This window comes from Xenopus tropicalis, chromosome 7 (assembly GCF_000004195.4).
Source record: "Xenopus tropicalis strain Nigerian chromosome 7, UCB_Xtro_10.0, whole genome shotgun sequence".
Classification (NCBI taxonomy): Eukaryota; Metazoa; Chordata; class Amphibia; order Anura; family Pipidae; genus Xenopus; species Xenopus tropicalis.
The window spans coordinates 19,614,996-19,628,517 of NC_030683.2; the positions used below are offsets into that span (position 1 = coordinate 19,614,996).

Here is a 13,522-nt window from a genome sequence, read left to right on the forward strand (position 1 = left end):
TGGAAAGTACACATTCTGACAAATCCAACAAGGGTAAAGAGTCCTTTCTACACCAAAGTACCAAGCCGCAAAGCTTTCCTAAAGTTATCGGTTTTTATGACATTTCAGAAAATCGCCTAAAAATGTTGCAATTTGCCGCATTTATCTCACACAATTTCTTGCGTACAAAGGCAAGTCACCCCAAATAGGAACACCAGAGGCCTACTGAACAGTTTGATGCCCAATATGCATAGATATACCAAAGTCTGCGGTATGTACTGAACCCTAAATGAAAATAGCGCATAAGGATTTCTCGCCTGCCAGCTCAGCTTTTGCACACAGAGCCCCCTGTCAGTGTATTATGTGCCAAAACTTCCCCTAACTATACAGAGACCCCCACAAAACCATATATTTTTGGAAAGTACACATTCTGACAAATCCAACAAGGGTAAAGAGTCCTTTCTACACCAAAGTACCAAGCCGCAAAGCTTTCCTAAAGTTATCGGTTTTTATGACATTTCAGAAAATCGCCTAAAAATGTTGCAATTTGCCGCATTTATCTCACACAATTTCTTGCGTACAAAGGCAGCTCACCCCAAATAGGAACACCAGAGGCCTACTGAACAGTTTGATGCCCAATATGCATAGATATACCAAAGTCTGCGGTATGTACTGAACCCAAAATGAAAATAGCGCATAAGGATTTCTCGCCTGCCAACTCAGCTTTTGCACACAGAGCCCCCTGTCAGTGTATTATGTGCAGTAACCCCCCCTAACTATACAGTGACCCCCAGAAAACCATATATTTTTGGAAAGTACACATTCTGATGAATTCAAAATAGGTAAAGTTATTTTTGTACACCAAAGTTACACCTGGCAAAGCTACGCTAAAAACAGATCAGGAACACTTATATAGGGATAAAATGTGATAAAACCACAAAAATTGTGCAAATCAGTGAAACAACAAAATAAGTCACATGACAGTGTAATTAGTGGCCAGAATATCTGATCCAATAGTTACGCTGTCAAAATAAACAGTTTTTAGGTAAAAGAAAATAAAAACAAAGTGGTAAAATGAAAAAAAAAAAAAAAAAAAAAGCAAAACAAAAAAAACCCAAAGTGTTTGTGTATACATGTGTGTACATGTGTAAAAGTTGTGTGATAGTGTGTAAGTGTGTATATGAGTGTAAATAAGTGTATAAAAGTGTGAAAAATGAAAAAAATAAAAAAATAAAAAAATAAAAAAAAATGCTAAAATGTGTACTGTAAGTGTGTGTAAATGTATGTAAGTGTGTATAAATGTATGTAAATGTGTGTATAAGTGTGTAAAAGTGTGTAAATGCAATAAAAAAAAAAACTCCTTACCTGTTCCTGAAGACCGATCGCCTCCTTCCTCATTTGGGCCGGCGCTGGGGGAGAGGGAGGAAGCAGGAAGCAGCAGATGCGATGCGATCGCGTCTGCTGCTTCCTGGAGGGTCCTGCGAGCGATCGGCTCGCAGGACCCTGATGACAGCCCCCCTGGCACATTGCCCAGGGGGGCTGTCATTGTTAGAAGCCCTCTGCAGCGGCGGCACATGCCGCCGCTGCAGAGGGCAGCGCTTAAACGCCAACGACGTATGAGACACGTCGTTGGCGTTTAAGCCCTTTTACTGCCAGCACGTATGCCATACGTGCTTGGCAGTAAAAGAGTTAAACTTAACTAATGTCAATATATGTTGGTTGTTATTTATGTAAATTTGAAGGAAAAGGAAAGGTAAAATATAAGTAAGCTTTATCAGAAGATCTATGTAAATACAGCCATGAACTGCTGCTCTGAGTCCTCAGTTAATAGAAACACCGCTTGTATTTCCTTCTATTTTTTACACATAGGGGCTGATTTACTAATCCACGAATCCGAATCCCGAATGGAAAAAAATCAGATTGGAAACGAACATTTTGCGACTTTTTCGTATTTTCTGCAATTTTTTTCATCACCGCCGCAACTTTTTCCTGAATTGTCGTGACTTTTTCATAGCCGTTATGACTTGAGCGAATTTTCGCGACTTTTTCATAGCCATTACAACAGGGGCGGGCCAAGCCGACCGGGTGCCCTAGGCAACCCGGTCAGCCAACTCCGCCCACCGGCCAAGATCGGTCATTGCCTCCGCCGCTAATGTTAAGCGGCGGAGGCAATGACAAAGTAGCACATGGGGTAGGCAGGAGAGGCTCCTGCCTGGCGCCCCTCAATCGTTGCGCCCTACGACTTTCGTGAATTGTCGCAGCTTTTTCATAGCCATTACGACTTTCGTGAATTGTCGTCGCCACTTTTTCATACGACTTTCGCGAATTGCTGCGACTTTTTCGTATTGAGCGCTCGCAAAATTTGCGGAAATTCGCAAAAAAGTCGTGACGGTGACGAAAAAGTCGCAAAATACCGATCATTTCGAAAAAAACGCATTTGGACGCTTTTTGGACGTTCGTGGCTTAGTAAATGTGCCCCATAGTCTTCTGTGTCAGACTTCCTTCTATCATCAAAATTCTTCAGGGCAAGGCATGAGCCTGCTCAGTTTGCTCCTCTATCCTCTCTCCCCCTTGCTTCTCCCCCTCCCCTCTATGCTGTAATTTGAGCACAGAGGTGCAGAAAGGAAGTGAAGTTAGACCAAGCTAAAATGGCAGCTGCTATCGTAAACAAATTGACCTATAAAATTGACACTGCCTCTGTCAAGTGTTTATTTGTTAACCTCTATAAAATGGGGCAAATTCCCAATATAAGGCTCCTTATTCTCCTTTAATGGTAATGGGCAAGTGCTGTGCCACTGCCACAAAGTTTTATGCTCTCTGATTGTTTTGGTGGTGGGTGGATGGCAAAGCTTGTGGGGTTTGTTTCTTAATGGGGTCTGGGTGCAAAGGGTTTCTCTGTTTCTCCAATGTGGCGTTTTTACAGAACTGCTGTGCAATAATACCCACTCTCTGTAATAATACCTACGTTCTATAATAATACCCACTCTCTGTAATAATACCCACTCTCTGTAATAATACCCACGTTCTGTAAAAATACCCACTCTGTAATAATACCCACTCTGTAATAATACCCACTCTCTGTAATAATACCTACGTTCTGTAATAATACCCACTCTCTGTAATAATACCCACTCTCTGTAATAATACCAACTCTCTGTATTAATACTCACTCTCTGTAATAATACCCACTCTCTGTAATAATACCCACTCTCTGTAATAATACTTACGTTCTGTAATAATACCCACTCTCTGTAATAATACCCACTCTCTGTAATAACAACCACTCTCTGTAATAATACTCATGTCCTGTAATAATACCCAGCCTATGATTAAGTGCGCACGCGCACAAAAACGCGTTAAGAGAGAATTATGCTCGGCATGAGTTGTGCACAGGCACAAAATGCCTTGAAAGTGCTGGTAAATCATGTGGATAGCATCTACTCACCCTTAAAAGGGGTAGTTCACATTTAAATTAACTTTTAGTGTGATGTAGAGTGTAATATTCTAAAACAATTTGTAATTAGTCCAGGCCTGCATCAGAGGGACCCTGGGGTGGTCTTGGTTTCACATGCGTCTAGGTCCCACAAAGCCAGGGAAAAAGTCTAGCGGTCAGCTTTGGTGGCCAGCAACCCCACTACACTACCCTGTCTTTTATCATAAGCTATGGGGGAACAGGGCCCTGTTGGGGTACATGGGTGGTAGGGAGAGTGAGGCCTCTGCAGGGGACTGAAGTGATACGAAGGGGTTTCACTCTTCTTTATATCCACAATTCTCTTGCACAGCACGTACTGTAAAATCCTAACTCTTCCCCACTCAGGAGTCTTCCTAAAATGAATGCTAAGACTCTCTAATATAATTACCCATCATACCCAAACCCCAGGTACAATGCATAATCACAGACAAAAATATGATAACATAGATTTTTGCAAATCTCAGAGCTCTGTAACAATGTAATGAAAAAAAATATTTTACAATATCCGAATTAGATTTTTGCTACAGAAATGCATCATCTCACCGCAGAAACACATGATCATGTATAAAACAGCAGCAGGCTCCAATAATTTAATACAAGAATCACAAAAGTGGAAAGCGAGTCAGGAGGTGCTACGGGTTGATTGATGGGAATTGCTCGTTTGTGTGATAAGGAAAGTGGCACGGTAATGTAAAGGCTGGCACGGGGGCTCTCTCACTGCGGCAGACAGGGCCAGGGATTGAGGCTACCAACATGGGCTTCCCTACTTGCCCCCTAGCAGCTAACACCTCCTTTCTATCAGCCCTATGGATGCTACATTTCATAGAGAATAAAGCATGCTCTGTATTAAACGTTCCTTTATATAGTAAGCCCTCAAGTACAGTTGCCTCAATTACAATGGTGATCCCCCCTGCCAGGTATAGCATTGGTACGGCTAGATAGGTGCATATAAGGACAAACACAGAAGTGTTGGAGGATTAGTTCCTGCCCTGCTCTCAATTCCGCTATTGATATAAGAGACTTATGCCATTAGATAGGTGTCTAATATATATAGGCACACACAAGGTAGTGTGAAGGGAAGTGTTGGAAGCGTTACTGCCTGCTCTGCTTTCATTTCTTAAAGGGATAGTTCACCTTCAAGTTAAACAACTGCCCTTTAAAATGCACAGCATGCCCCCTAATCCATCCAGGCCATTCCTTAATCATGCCAAAACTCTGCCCATGATTCCCCACTCACCTCAAGCCCTGCCCCCATTGCAACCCACAAATCCCACCCTTGCATTTCAGGGCCCTTCTCTGCCACGAGGCCCCTGACTGCAGAACCCTCTGTACTCCCTGATAGTGTCCCTGCTACCAATTTCTGTTTATCTAAAAGGGGTCGTTCAAATTTAAGTTATAAAATGGCAAGTTCTTAGCAACTTTTCAATTGGTCTTCTTTTTCCTTCTTAAGACTTTCCAGCTTCAAAATTGGGGTCACTGACCCTGACAGCCAAAAAACTAATGATCTATGAGTCTACAATTCTAATGTTAGTGTTATTTATTACTACTTATATTTCTATTTAGCCCCTCTCCCATTCATATTCCAGTGTCTCAAAACCACTGCCTGTTTCCCAGGGTAATTTGTACCCTAGCAACCAGATATCTGCTGAAATTTACTGGAGCTCAATTCTACTTTTTGGCAGGGCACACCATCCGGGGGGGGGCAGGTTATCTGTAGGAGTACTATGGGGCCCCCTGATATGCAGGTACCTAATATAGAGACCAGGGGGAGTAATAAAATGGTTATAGAAAAGGAGGAACAGTCTTTGACGGATCTCTGCCTCAAAGCATTAGAAATGTGCCAATTAGCGTTACATGGACAGAGACAGAGGGGGGCATATTCACATCTCATATTCATGCCACCACCTAATCATTAAATGGTGATGTCACTGCTATTAAAGTCTATTTGTCTTGTAATGGTGATGAGATATTGTTACATGGTTTTTTTTCCCAGTGCCATTTGGCACTGCCAGCTCTACCCAGATGCACCCCTTCTACTACTGCTAACAAGGAAAGCCTTGTAGTGAGTGTAAGCGCGTGGGTGCTGCCTTGGCAGGCCAGTTTGGGAGTCTCTATAAGGAGAAATGATTGAGTCACACTGGCTTAGGGAGGATAGACAAGCACCCTGTGTATCACTGAACTGCCACAGGAACAAGGTCTCAGAACCAGCAGGGAATAACAGAGAGAAATGATGTACCCGCTGGCACAATGTAAGGTGCCCGGGGAGTTCAGCCGCTCTGGGCCCTCTGTACCATTTGTACCGGCCAGCGTTTGTATGCAATCTGTATATTACATGTACACACCCTTCTATTGTACAGCGTCACATTTTTGGCAAAACAAGGCATAAAAAATATACACTTTTCTATTTTGTGGTGCAGTGGGTGCAATTTCAAGCACAATTGCCATGGGTTTTTTTTCTACAACACAGCTGTCCCTATAATTCCAGCTTCTCTGTGGCAGCCACAGGGAGATGTACAGTACCTAGCAAAACTGTGGGCAATGCATCTAACACAGTTGTACTTGGAGAATAATTGGGCACAACTGCACTGAAAATTCTGGTTAATGGCATTTCTGCTGTTTGCCGTGCAAACTATGCTTTGGCACAACTGCGCTATAGTGATTGACAGTGACACTGACATCTGCCTTTCAAGTTCAGCCTTTCATAGAAGATTTGATCAAAGTGTTATTAAACTTAGGTCCACAGGGGATGCTGGGAGTTGTGGCTAAATAGCACCTGTATGGCTGCAGGTTGGGCAGTGCAGGTGTATATGGAATTGTGAGGCCACACGTACCCTTGGCACCGCCAGGACTGACCTTAATCCTTTCTGCTGACTAAAAGCTGGCCCAGTATTTGTTTATGTGATAAAGTGATAGTGATAAACGGGCACAGTATAAACTGCAAGCCATAAAATGACAGATCTATAAACATTCTTATAGACCCACTGATCACTTGATGATGCGGGAGCTGTCTCATCGGTCTCCTATAGGCAATTTCCCTTGTATTACTGTCAGACTGACAGCAGAGCGAGTGGCTCCCATGCACAAAGGTATTTTGTTTGCAACTGTTTTACTGATTGACAGGCAACTTGGAGCCGCCTCAATAAATATAAATTCTCATCCCAAATCTGACCCCAAATGAACTCCTAGCTGGGCCTTCAGTAGGGGTGCAAATAGCCATTCTTCCTAAATCTCACACAAAAAAGCCTTCAGACTGAGCCCTTCTTGCCACTGCCAGAGTGCCCAGCCCCACAGTTTGCCTTAAGGTGGATCACACACCTATGCACTTGTTGCCCACCTAATTTTGTTTCTGTCTACTCTTTCTAATAGACTGTAAGCTCTTCAGGCAGGGACATCATTTGAGCTGTATATTTAGGGTCAGATTGGGCAGACAGGGACTGGGAAAAAACCTGGTGGGCCCCAGCCTTTGTGGGACCGTCAACCCAGATCCATAGCTGCCCTCCCCCATCTCTCCCTCAGAGCGGGTGTGGGAACCCCTGGGGTAGCAGCCCCGGTGGGCTCTGCACACCCCAGTCTGACCCTGCATTTATTGAAATCACCTAAGTACTGATTTATTTATTCTCACTGTCTAATTTATTATATCTGTACCCCTGTTTGTGTCTATGCCTTATAAATTGTGGTGCAATATACATAAATACATACAAACAGACTATCCAATTCATCAGCCTGTGAGCTGATTGGCAGATACTGTAGAATTTGGGCACACACATGACTGTATTTAGGTCTTTTGATGCCCTACGCATTGGATATGAGCTTCTCCCCTCTTCTCAGTGATCAGCAAATGTGCAGATGATGAACACCCAGGTATTCCCCCCACCTGGTTTAGCATAAGATTAATTGCATTGATTGGCTAATAAAGCCATACCTGGGCCAGAAGCACCAGCATAGTGGCCCACTTCTTATTACTGCTGACTTGTGTGTAACCCAGATATGGAAACTATAACGTGAGCTCCACTGGGGCACAGACTGATGGAAATGATTTTACATTGTCTGTCAAGTGCTTCTAAATAGGCTGGCAGTATAATAATGGCATTCTGGGCAACTACATTATTACTGTATGTGACCTAAATATAGTAATCATACATAAATAATGGAATTGTATGTATCAGTCCATGTATAGCTAGTATTGGTATTCCCACTATGCTCTTGGGAAATAATCCCTGGGGCTGTTTCCAACTGTTTGTATCCTCTTATGTGTTCGCAGTTTGTGGCCCTGTGTTTTTCAGTGCACAAATCAAGAATAAGTGACTCCAACACAGCTAGTGGCATACCTAGCATACAGCCTGTGACTGCGGTGGGGGACCTGGGCTGTGAGGGGCTGTGGGGTGTGCTGTATGGAACTCATACTCTCTAGCCCCTTCTGCCATTGAATTGTGACTGTCACCACAAAAGGCACGTGGGGTAGGGGGTGTTGGGGGCAGAGGAAACTACTTCAAAGTGTATCTAAAAATGCATGCCAAGAGCATTCTGAGTGCAAAATGACTAGTGGGGGCTTATACTTATCCTGCACAGAGGAGGCTGCTTGTTGGAGCCAGGTGGGCATAGGGCATCACTGTGGCAGAAATGTGGCAAGAGGTAACCACACCATGAACAAAGGTCAGAACGAAACTGACATTATTTCACTAATTTACTAAATTTCAGAAAAAGGCCTCTTTTACATAAACGGGGCATGGCATAAAGTGAAAAAAACTGACACAAAGCACCATGTTTATGCATTTTGCGCCAATTCCTTTAGCTTTTAGGGCTCTGGCACACGGGGAGATTAGTCGCCCGCGACAAAACTCCCTGTTCGCGGGCGACTAATCTCCCCGAGTTGCCTTCAGCTGCCATCCCACAGGCGAAAATGTAAGTCGCCGGTGGGATGGCACATGCGGCGGCGCGATTTCGCGCTAATCGCGAAGTTGCCTCGCGAGACTTTTTTGGCAATTTGCGCGAAATCGCGCCGCCGCGTGTGCCATCCCACCGGCGACTTACATTTTCGCCGGTGGGATGGCAGGTGAAGGCAACTCGGAGAGATTAGTCGCCCGCGAACAGGGAGTTTTGTCGCGGGCGACTAATCTCCCCGTGTGCCAGAGCCCTTAGCGCCCAAAGGCACAACACTTTGTTCTGCCAGAATGCTATTCTGTAAGTGAATCTTTTCTATTAGGGTGAAGACACACAGAGCTACTAGTAGCAGCTACTTGTCATGACTACTAAAATAGACAATGCTGATCATTTACTGATAATTGCCCCTACATGTGTTTTAGCAGAGGCAATTCTCAGTATTGTCTATGGCAGGGTATTTTCTGGCCTTTAGTTTCTGCTACTAAGTAGCTCTGTGTGTCTTCACCCTTAAATCCATCATAGTGTGTATGGCAGCCCTGGATGAGTCTCTATTACATGAACAGTGTTCTGTACCACTTATCCATTGTTGCCCTGATGGAAGGGCACGATACAAATGTGGACATACATGTGTAAAGCCCCTCATATGTTCTCCATCCCCCATTCAGAGAATGGGTCAGCATGTATAAGGCCACCTTTATTTCGGACTTTCAGCTATTATCGTAGTACAACTCCCAGTTTCACTGACTCCCACAGAGGCTGTACAGCCTCCTACAAACGCATCACAGCACATATACTTTATCTATTCTATATATAATATATCTGCTCTTATACAGAACAGCAAAATTATTTCAATTTAAGAATAACCATGCAGAATGGAAAGACAAGGGCTAAGAGGCTTAGCAAATAATAATTCCCCAGCTCAAAGACACAGGAGATTAGATAACTTGTCAGCCATATACACAATCCAAATCCTATCAGTGCAGAGAGTCTAACAAGCAAACCTACTCATAATAGGGACGGTGCATTCAGCTTATAGCATGACTAGATTGCTTGCCTAAGAAGACGTTTAGGGTGAAGACACTTGGAGCAACTAGTAGCAGCTACTTGGTGTGGCTACTAACATATACAATGCTGATCATTTACTGATAATTGTCTCTACGTGTGCTTTAGCAGAGGCAATTCTCAGTATTGTCTATGGCAGGGGATTTTCTGGTGTTTAGTAGCCATGAAAAAGCAGCTGCTACTAAGTAGCTGTGTGTCTTCACTGTTATCTGCCACTTGCTAATGTGACCCCCAAACTATCATCTCTTCAAGGCAGGTGTTAATTCCAGGTAGGGATGCACCAAAGACAGGATTTGGTTCAGCCAAGATACAGCTTTTTTAAGCAGGATTTGGATTCGCCCAAATCCACGCTCCTGGCTGAATCCAAATCCTTAAAATCATGTGACTTTTTGTCACATAAACACAGAAGTTGAACCTTTATCACCACACACTGCACACACAGTGGTTCTCTTTGGCCCTTTCATAACCTAATTCAAAGGATTTGTTTCGGTATTCGGACGAATCTTCACTAAGTATTTGGGGTTCGGAGAATCCCAACTAAGATATAATTACCCCTTATTGGGGGCAGAACAGTCCTATTGGGTTTAATTACTTATTAAAAAATCATTTTTTTATTAGACTTATAGATAGGTAAGGAAAGACCCCTTATCCGAAAAACTCCAGGTCCCGAGCATTCTGGATAATGGGTACCATACCTGTACAATGAACAGTTTTATTATTACAGAGAAAAGGGAAATCATTTTTAAAAAATTGGAGCCTATAGGAGATGGCCTTCCCATAATTTGGAGCTTTCTGGGTAATGGGTTTCCGGCTAATGCATCCCCTACCTGTACTTTGTACTTTCAGTGCTTTCTGCAAAGTGTATTGGATCAAAATGACTTGGAGCGAATCATTTTGCATCCCTTTAATGCCATACACTTGCATTTGTAAGTGAGCCCTAATGTGTGCCTTAACCCTTAGGCTCAGGGCACAAGTGGCATATTCTTTGGTGGATTTTTTTCAGCTGCCAGAGAAGAACCCAAACATCCTGCCTATCATGTGCATTAAATGAACCACCTGTCACCACTGGCAGAAAATGGCAGCAGAGAACATGCCATGTGTGTTTTATGTACTCAGATCTGCTATACAGAGCCGGCATTTGCACAAGTGCAGGACTGGGAACCCTTCAGCGAGTGACTAAAAGGGGGAGACTCAGCACACAAAGCCAATATCTGCACTGCAGTTACAGTAAATAGTTCTTCTTAATTCCTTTGGAAATCTCTCTAAAGTGATTAGCAGAAAATTGTCTGGATCTAATTAGAAATGAATAAAGTGAATCCGGAACCATCACAACAAATATTCTGGGGGCAATAATATAACTTTAATAAAATGCCACTTGCTCGGTAATTTCCCACAGGTGCGATGCAGAATCAGAACACGACACACTGGAAATGCAGTTAGTGGTGTGAGACACTTGGTGCCACTTTGCTCCAATTCAGCTTCCCTTTGCTCTGCCATTTGTGCTCATATACATAAATAAATAGCGATTAACTACATTAGCGGTACCCCGGCAACACAGGGATCATTCAAGGTAAAGACACGAGTAAAAAGAGGGCAGAGAGCTAATACAAACATAAGGGGGAAGACACACGGAGCTACTTAGTAGCAGCTACTAAACAACAGAAAATCCCCTGCCATAGACAATACTGAGAATTGCCTCTGCTTTAACACATATAGCGACAATTATCTGTAAATGATCAGCACTGTCTATTTTTGTAGCCGTGACAAGTAGCTGCTACTAGTAGCTCTGTGTGTCTTCTCTCTAAGGGTGAAGACACACAGAGCTACTAGTAGCAGCTACTTTTTCACAGCTACTAAACACCAAAAAACCCCCTGCCATAGACAATACTGCGAATTGCCTCTGCTAAAACACATGTTGAGACTGTTATCAGTAAATGATCAGCATTGTCTCTTTTAGTAGCGGTGACAAGTAGCTGCTACTACTAACTACATGTGTCTTCACCCTAAAACCTGTGGCCCACCAGTTAATGCTGAAATAGAACCCCCATCACTCCCTGATAGTCCAAAGCAGAGTGAGGATGGGAGTTGTAGTTCAGCAATATCTGTAGGGCACAGGTTGTACATCACTGGATAAAATAAGAATAAAAGTTGAATAAGGAAAGGCAGCTGTCAGACAAACATATGGAATGGGGGGGCCCCCAGGTACTTACACAAACACCCCGAACAGCAGCAGCCGGATGCCCAGCTCCTCTAGTACAGCCCTCATGGTGCCCCGGCATCAGACTGGCACCTCCACTGACTGGCACCTTGGCACCGCCACTGACTGCCACCTTGCCACTCACTGCCACCTTGGTACTGGCACAGACTTCACTGGCGGCAGCAGCAGCAGGAAAAAATGAAAGAAGAGTTTTGTGGAAATGGGCTGCTCTGGGCACAGAGAGACAGGTAGGGGGGCACTTGGGGGCAGAATGACGGCTCTGGGGGACACACAGATGTAGGGGGGCTGAGAGACTTCGCCGACTCAGGGTGAGATGTTGCAGGGCTGAGAGACTGCACAAGGAGGCAGGGAAGAGACAGCATGGGGTGGGAATAGGAACAGCACACAAATCCTGAGGCAGAGAGACGTTGCAGGGCTGGGAGAGACTGCTTAGGAGAGACTGCTTAGGAGAGACTGCTAGGGGAGACTGCTTGGGAGAGACTGCTTGGGAGAGACTGCTTGGGGAGCCCTGGGAGAGGAGAGGAAGGCTGTGCCGGTAAGTGCGGAGGGGCTGGAGGGTGGAGAGTAGGTAAGGGGGAGTGGGAAAAGAATAGGCAGAATCCCCGGCTCTCTGTGGGTAAAGCTTCCCCGGAACAAATCGCTGCTGTTCCCTCACAGACACGGAGGGACCGAGTAGCAGCTCTGGGTGACAGGGACAGGGGGGCCCCGGCGGCACCGGGAAGTTTCACTCAAGCCCGCCAATATGGCTGGGAAGCCAATGCCTCACCTCTCATACTGCAACAGGGCTGGGGGCTACCAAATGGGGGAAAAGGCTATTAATTCCAAGGAAAGGCAACCGAACAACAACTAATGCTAAGGTTTTGTTTAGTTCCACAGTCTCCTCTCAACAGTAAAAACCAAGTCCTGTCACTTTATATAGCACTAGATGCCAGGTTGTCCCATAGAAAGCTGTGACTTCTGACAGTGAGTGTGAGGCTGTGTATCTGGGCTGCCCCAATTCCATAGGTACAGTTGTGCAGCCCCAGTACATCCAGTCCAGTTATATTTCTAATATAGGGTGTCAGTATTGCTTTAAGACACCAGAGATACAATAACCCTATAGTACAGGTATGGGACCCGTTATCCAGAATGCTCGGGACCTGGGGTTTTCCGGATAAGGGGTCTTTCCGTAATTCGGATCTCCTACCTTACGTCTGCTAATGAAATTATTTAAACATTAAATAAACCCAATAGGATTGTTTTGCCCCCAATAAGGATTAATTATAGCTTAGATGGGATCAAGTACAGGTACTGTTTTATTATTAGAGAGAAAAATGAAATAATTTTTAAAAATGTGAATTATGTCATTACAATGGAGTCTATGGGAGATGGCCTTTCCATAATTCGGAACTTTCTGGATAATGGGTTTCTGGATAAGGGGTCTGAGACCTGTAGCTGACACAGCTATTTATATTATGTATGTAACTCAATATTCAAAGGGCAATAACTCTATTTCAAATAAATAGGCTAAATGATTGTGATTCCCCCACCCCTCTGATTCTTGCTTGCACCTTAACACTTGCGGGGAGCTCTGCAATTGGTGGGGGCCCATTGGGGCTTTTTTGCACAATGCGATCCTCTCCCTCTGGGACCTGACAGCCGCAGGGTCTGCAGTACCTGTAGTGCCACTGTAAGTGGCGAGATAATTACATTATTTTTGCTTAGAGGCCCCTATTCCTAGCAACTTTGCAAATGGTCTTCATTCTTTATTTCATGTAGTTTTTAAATTATTTACCTTCCTCTTCTGCCTTTTTGCAATCTCTAATTCATACCAATGTCTGGTCACTAAGGTAAATAACCCTAGCAACCAGATAGCTGCTGAAATACCAAACTCGAGCTGCTGAACAAATGGCTAATATCCACAGCTGGTG

General features: G+C 44.1%; 1 protein-coding gene across 1 annotated transcript in view; it reads right to left on the reverse strand.

Moving 5' to 3' along the window:
* Positions 1 to 12,242, reverse strand: part of plpp4 (phospholipid phosphatase 4) — a 77,983-nt gene extending 65,741 nt beyond the window's left edge. Inside the window, exon 1 of the mRNA XM_002937808.4 lies at positions 11,605 to 12,242. Coding sequence (XP_002937854.2) covers positions 11,605 to 11,660 — 56 coding nt within the window. The 5' untranslated portion in view covers positions 11,661 to 12,242. The remainder of the gene's footprint in view (positions 1 to 11,604) is intronic.
* Positions 12,243 to 13,522: the final 1,280 nt, after the last annotated feature.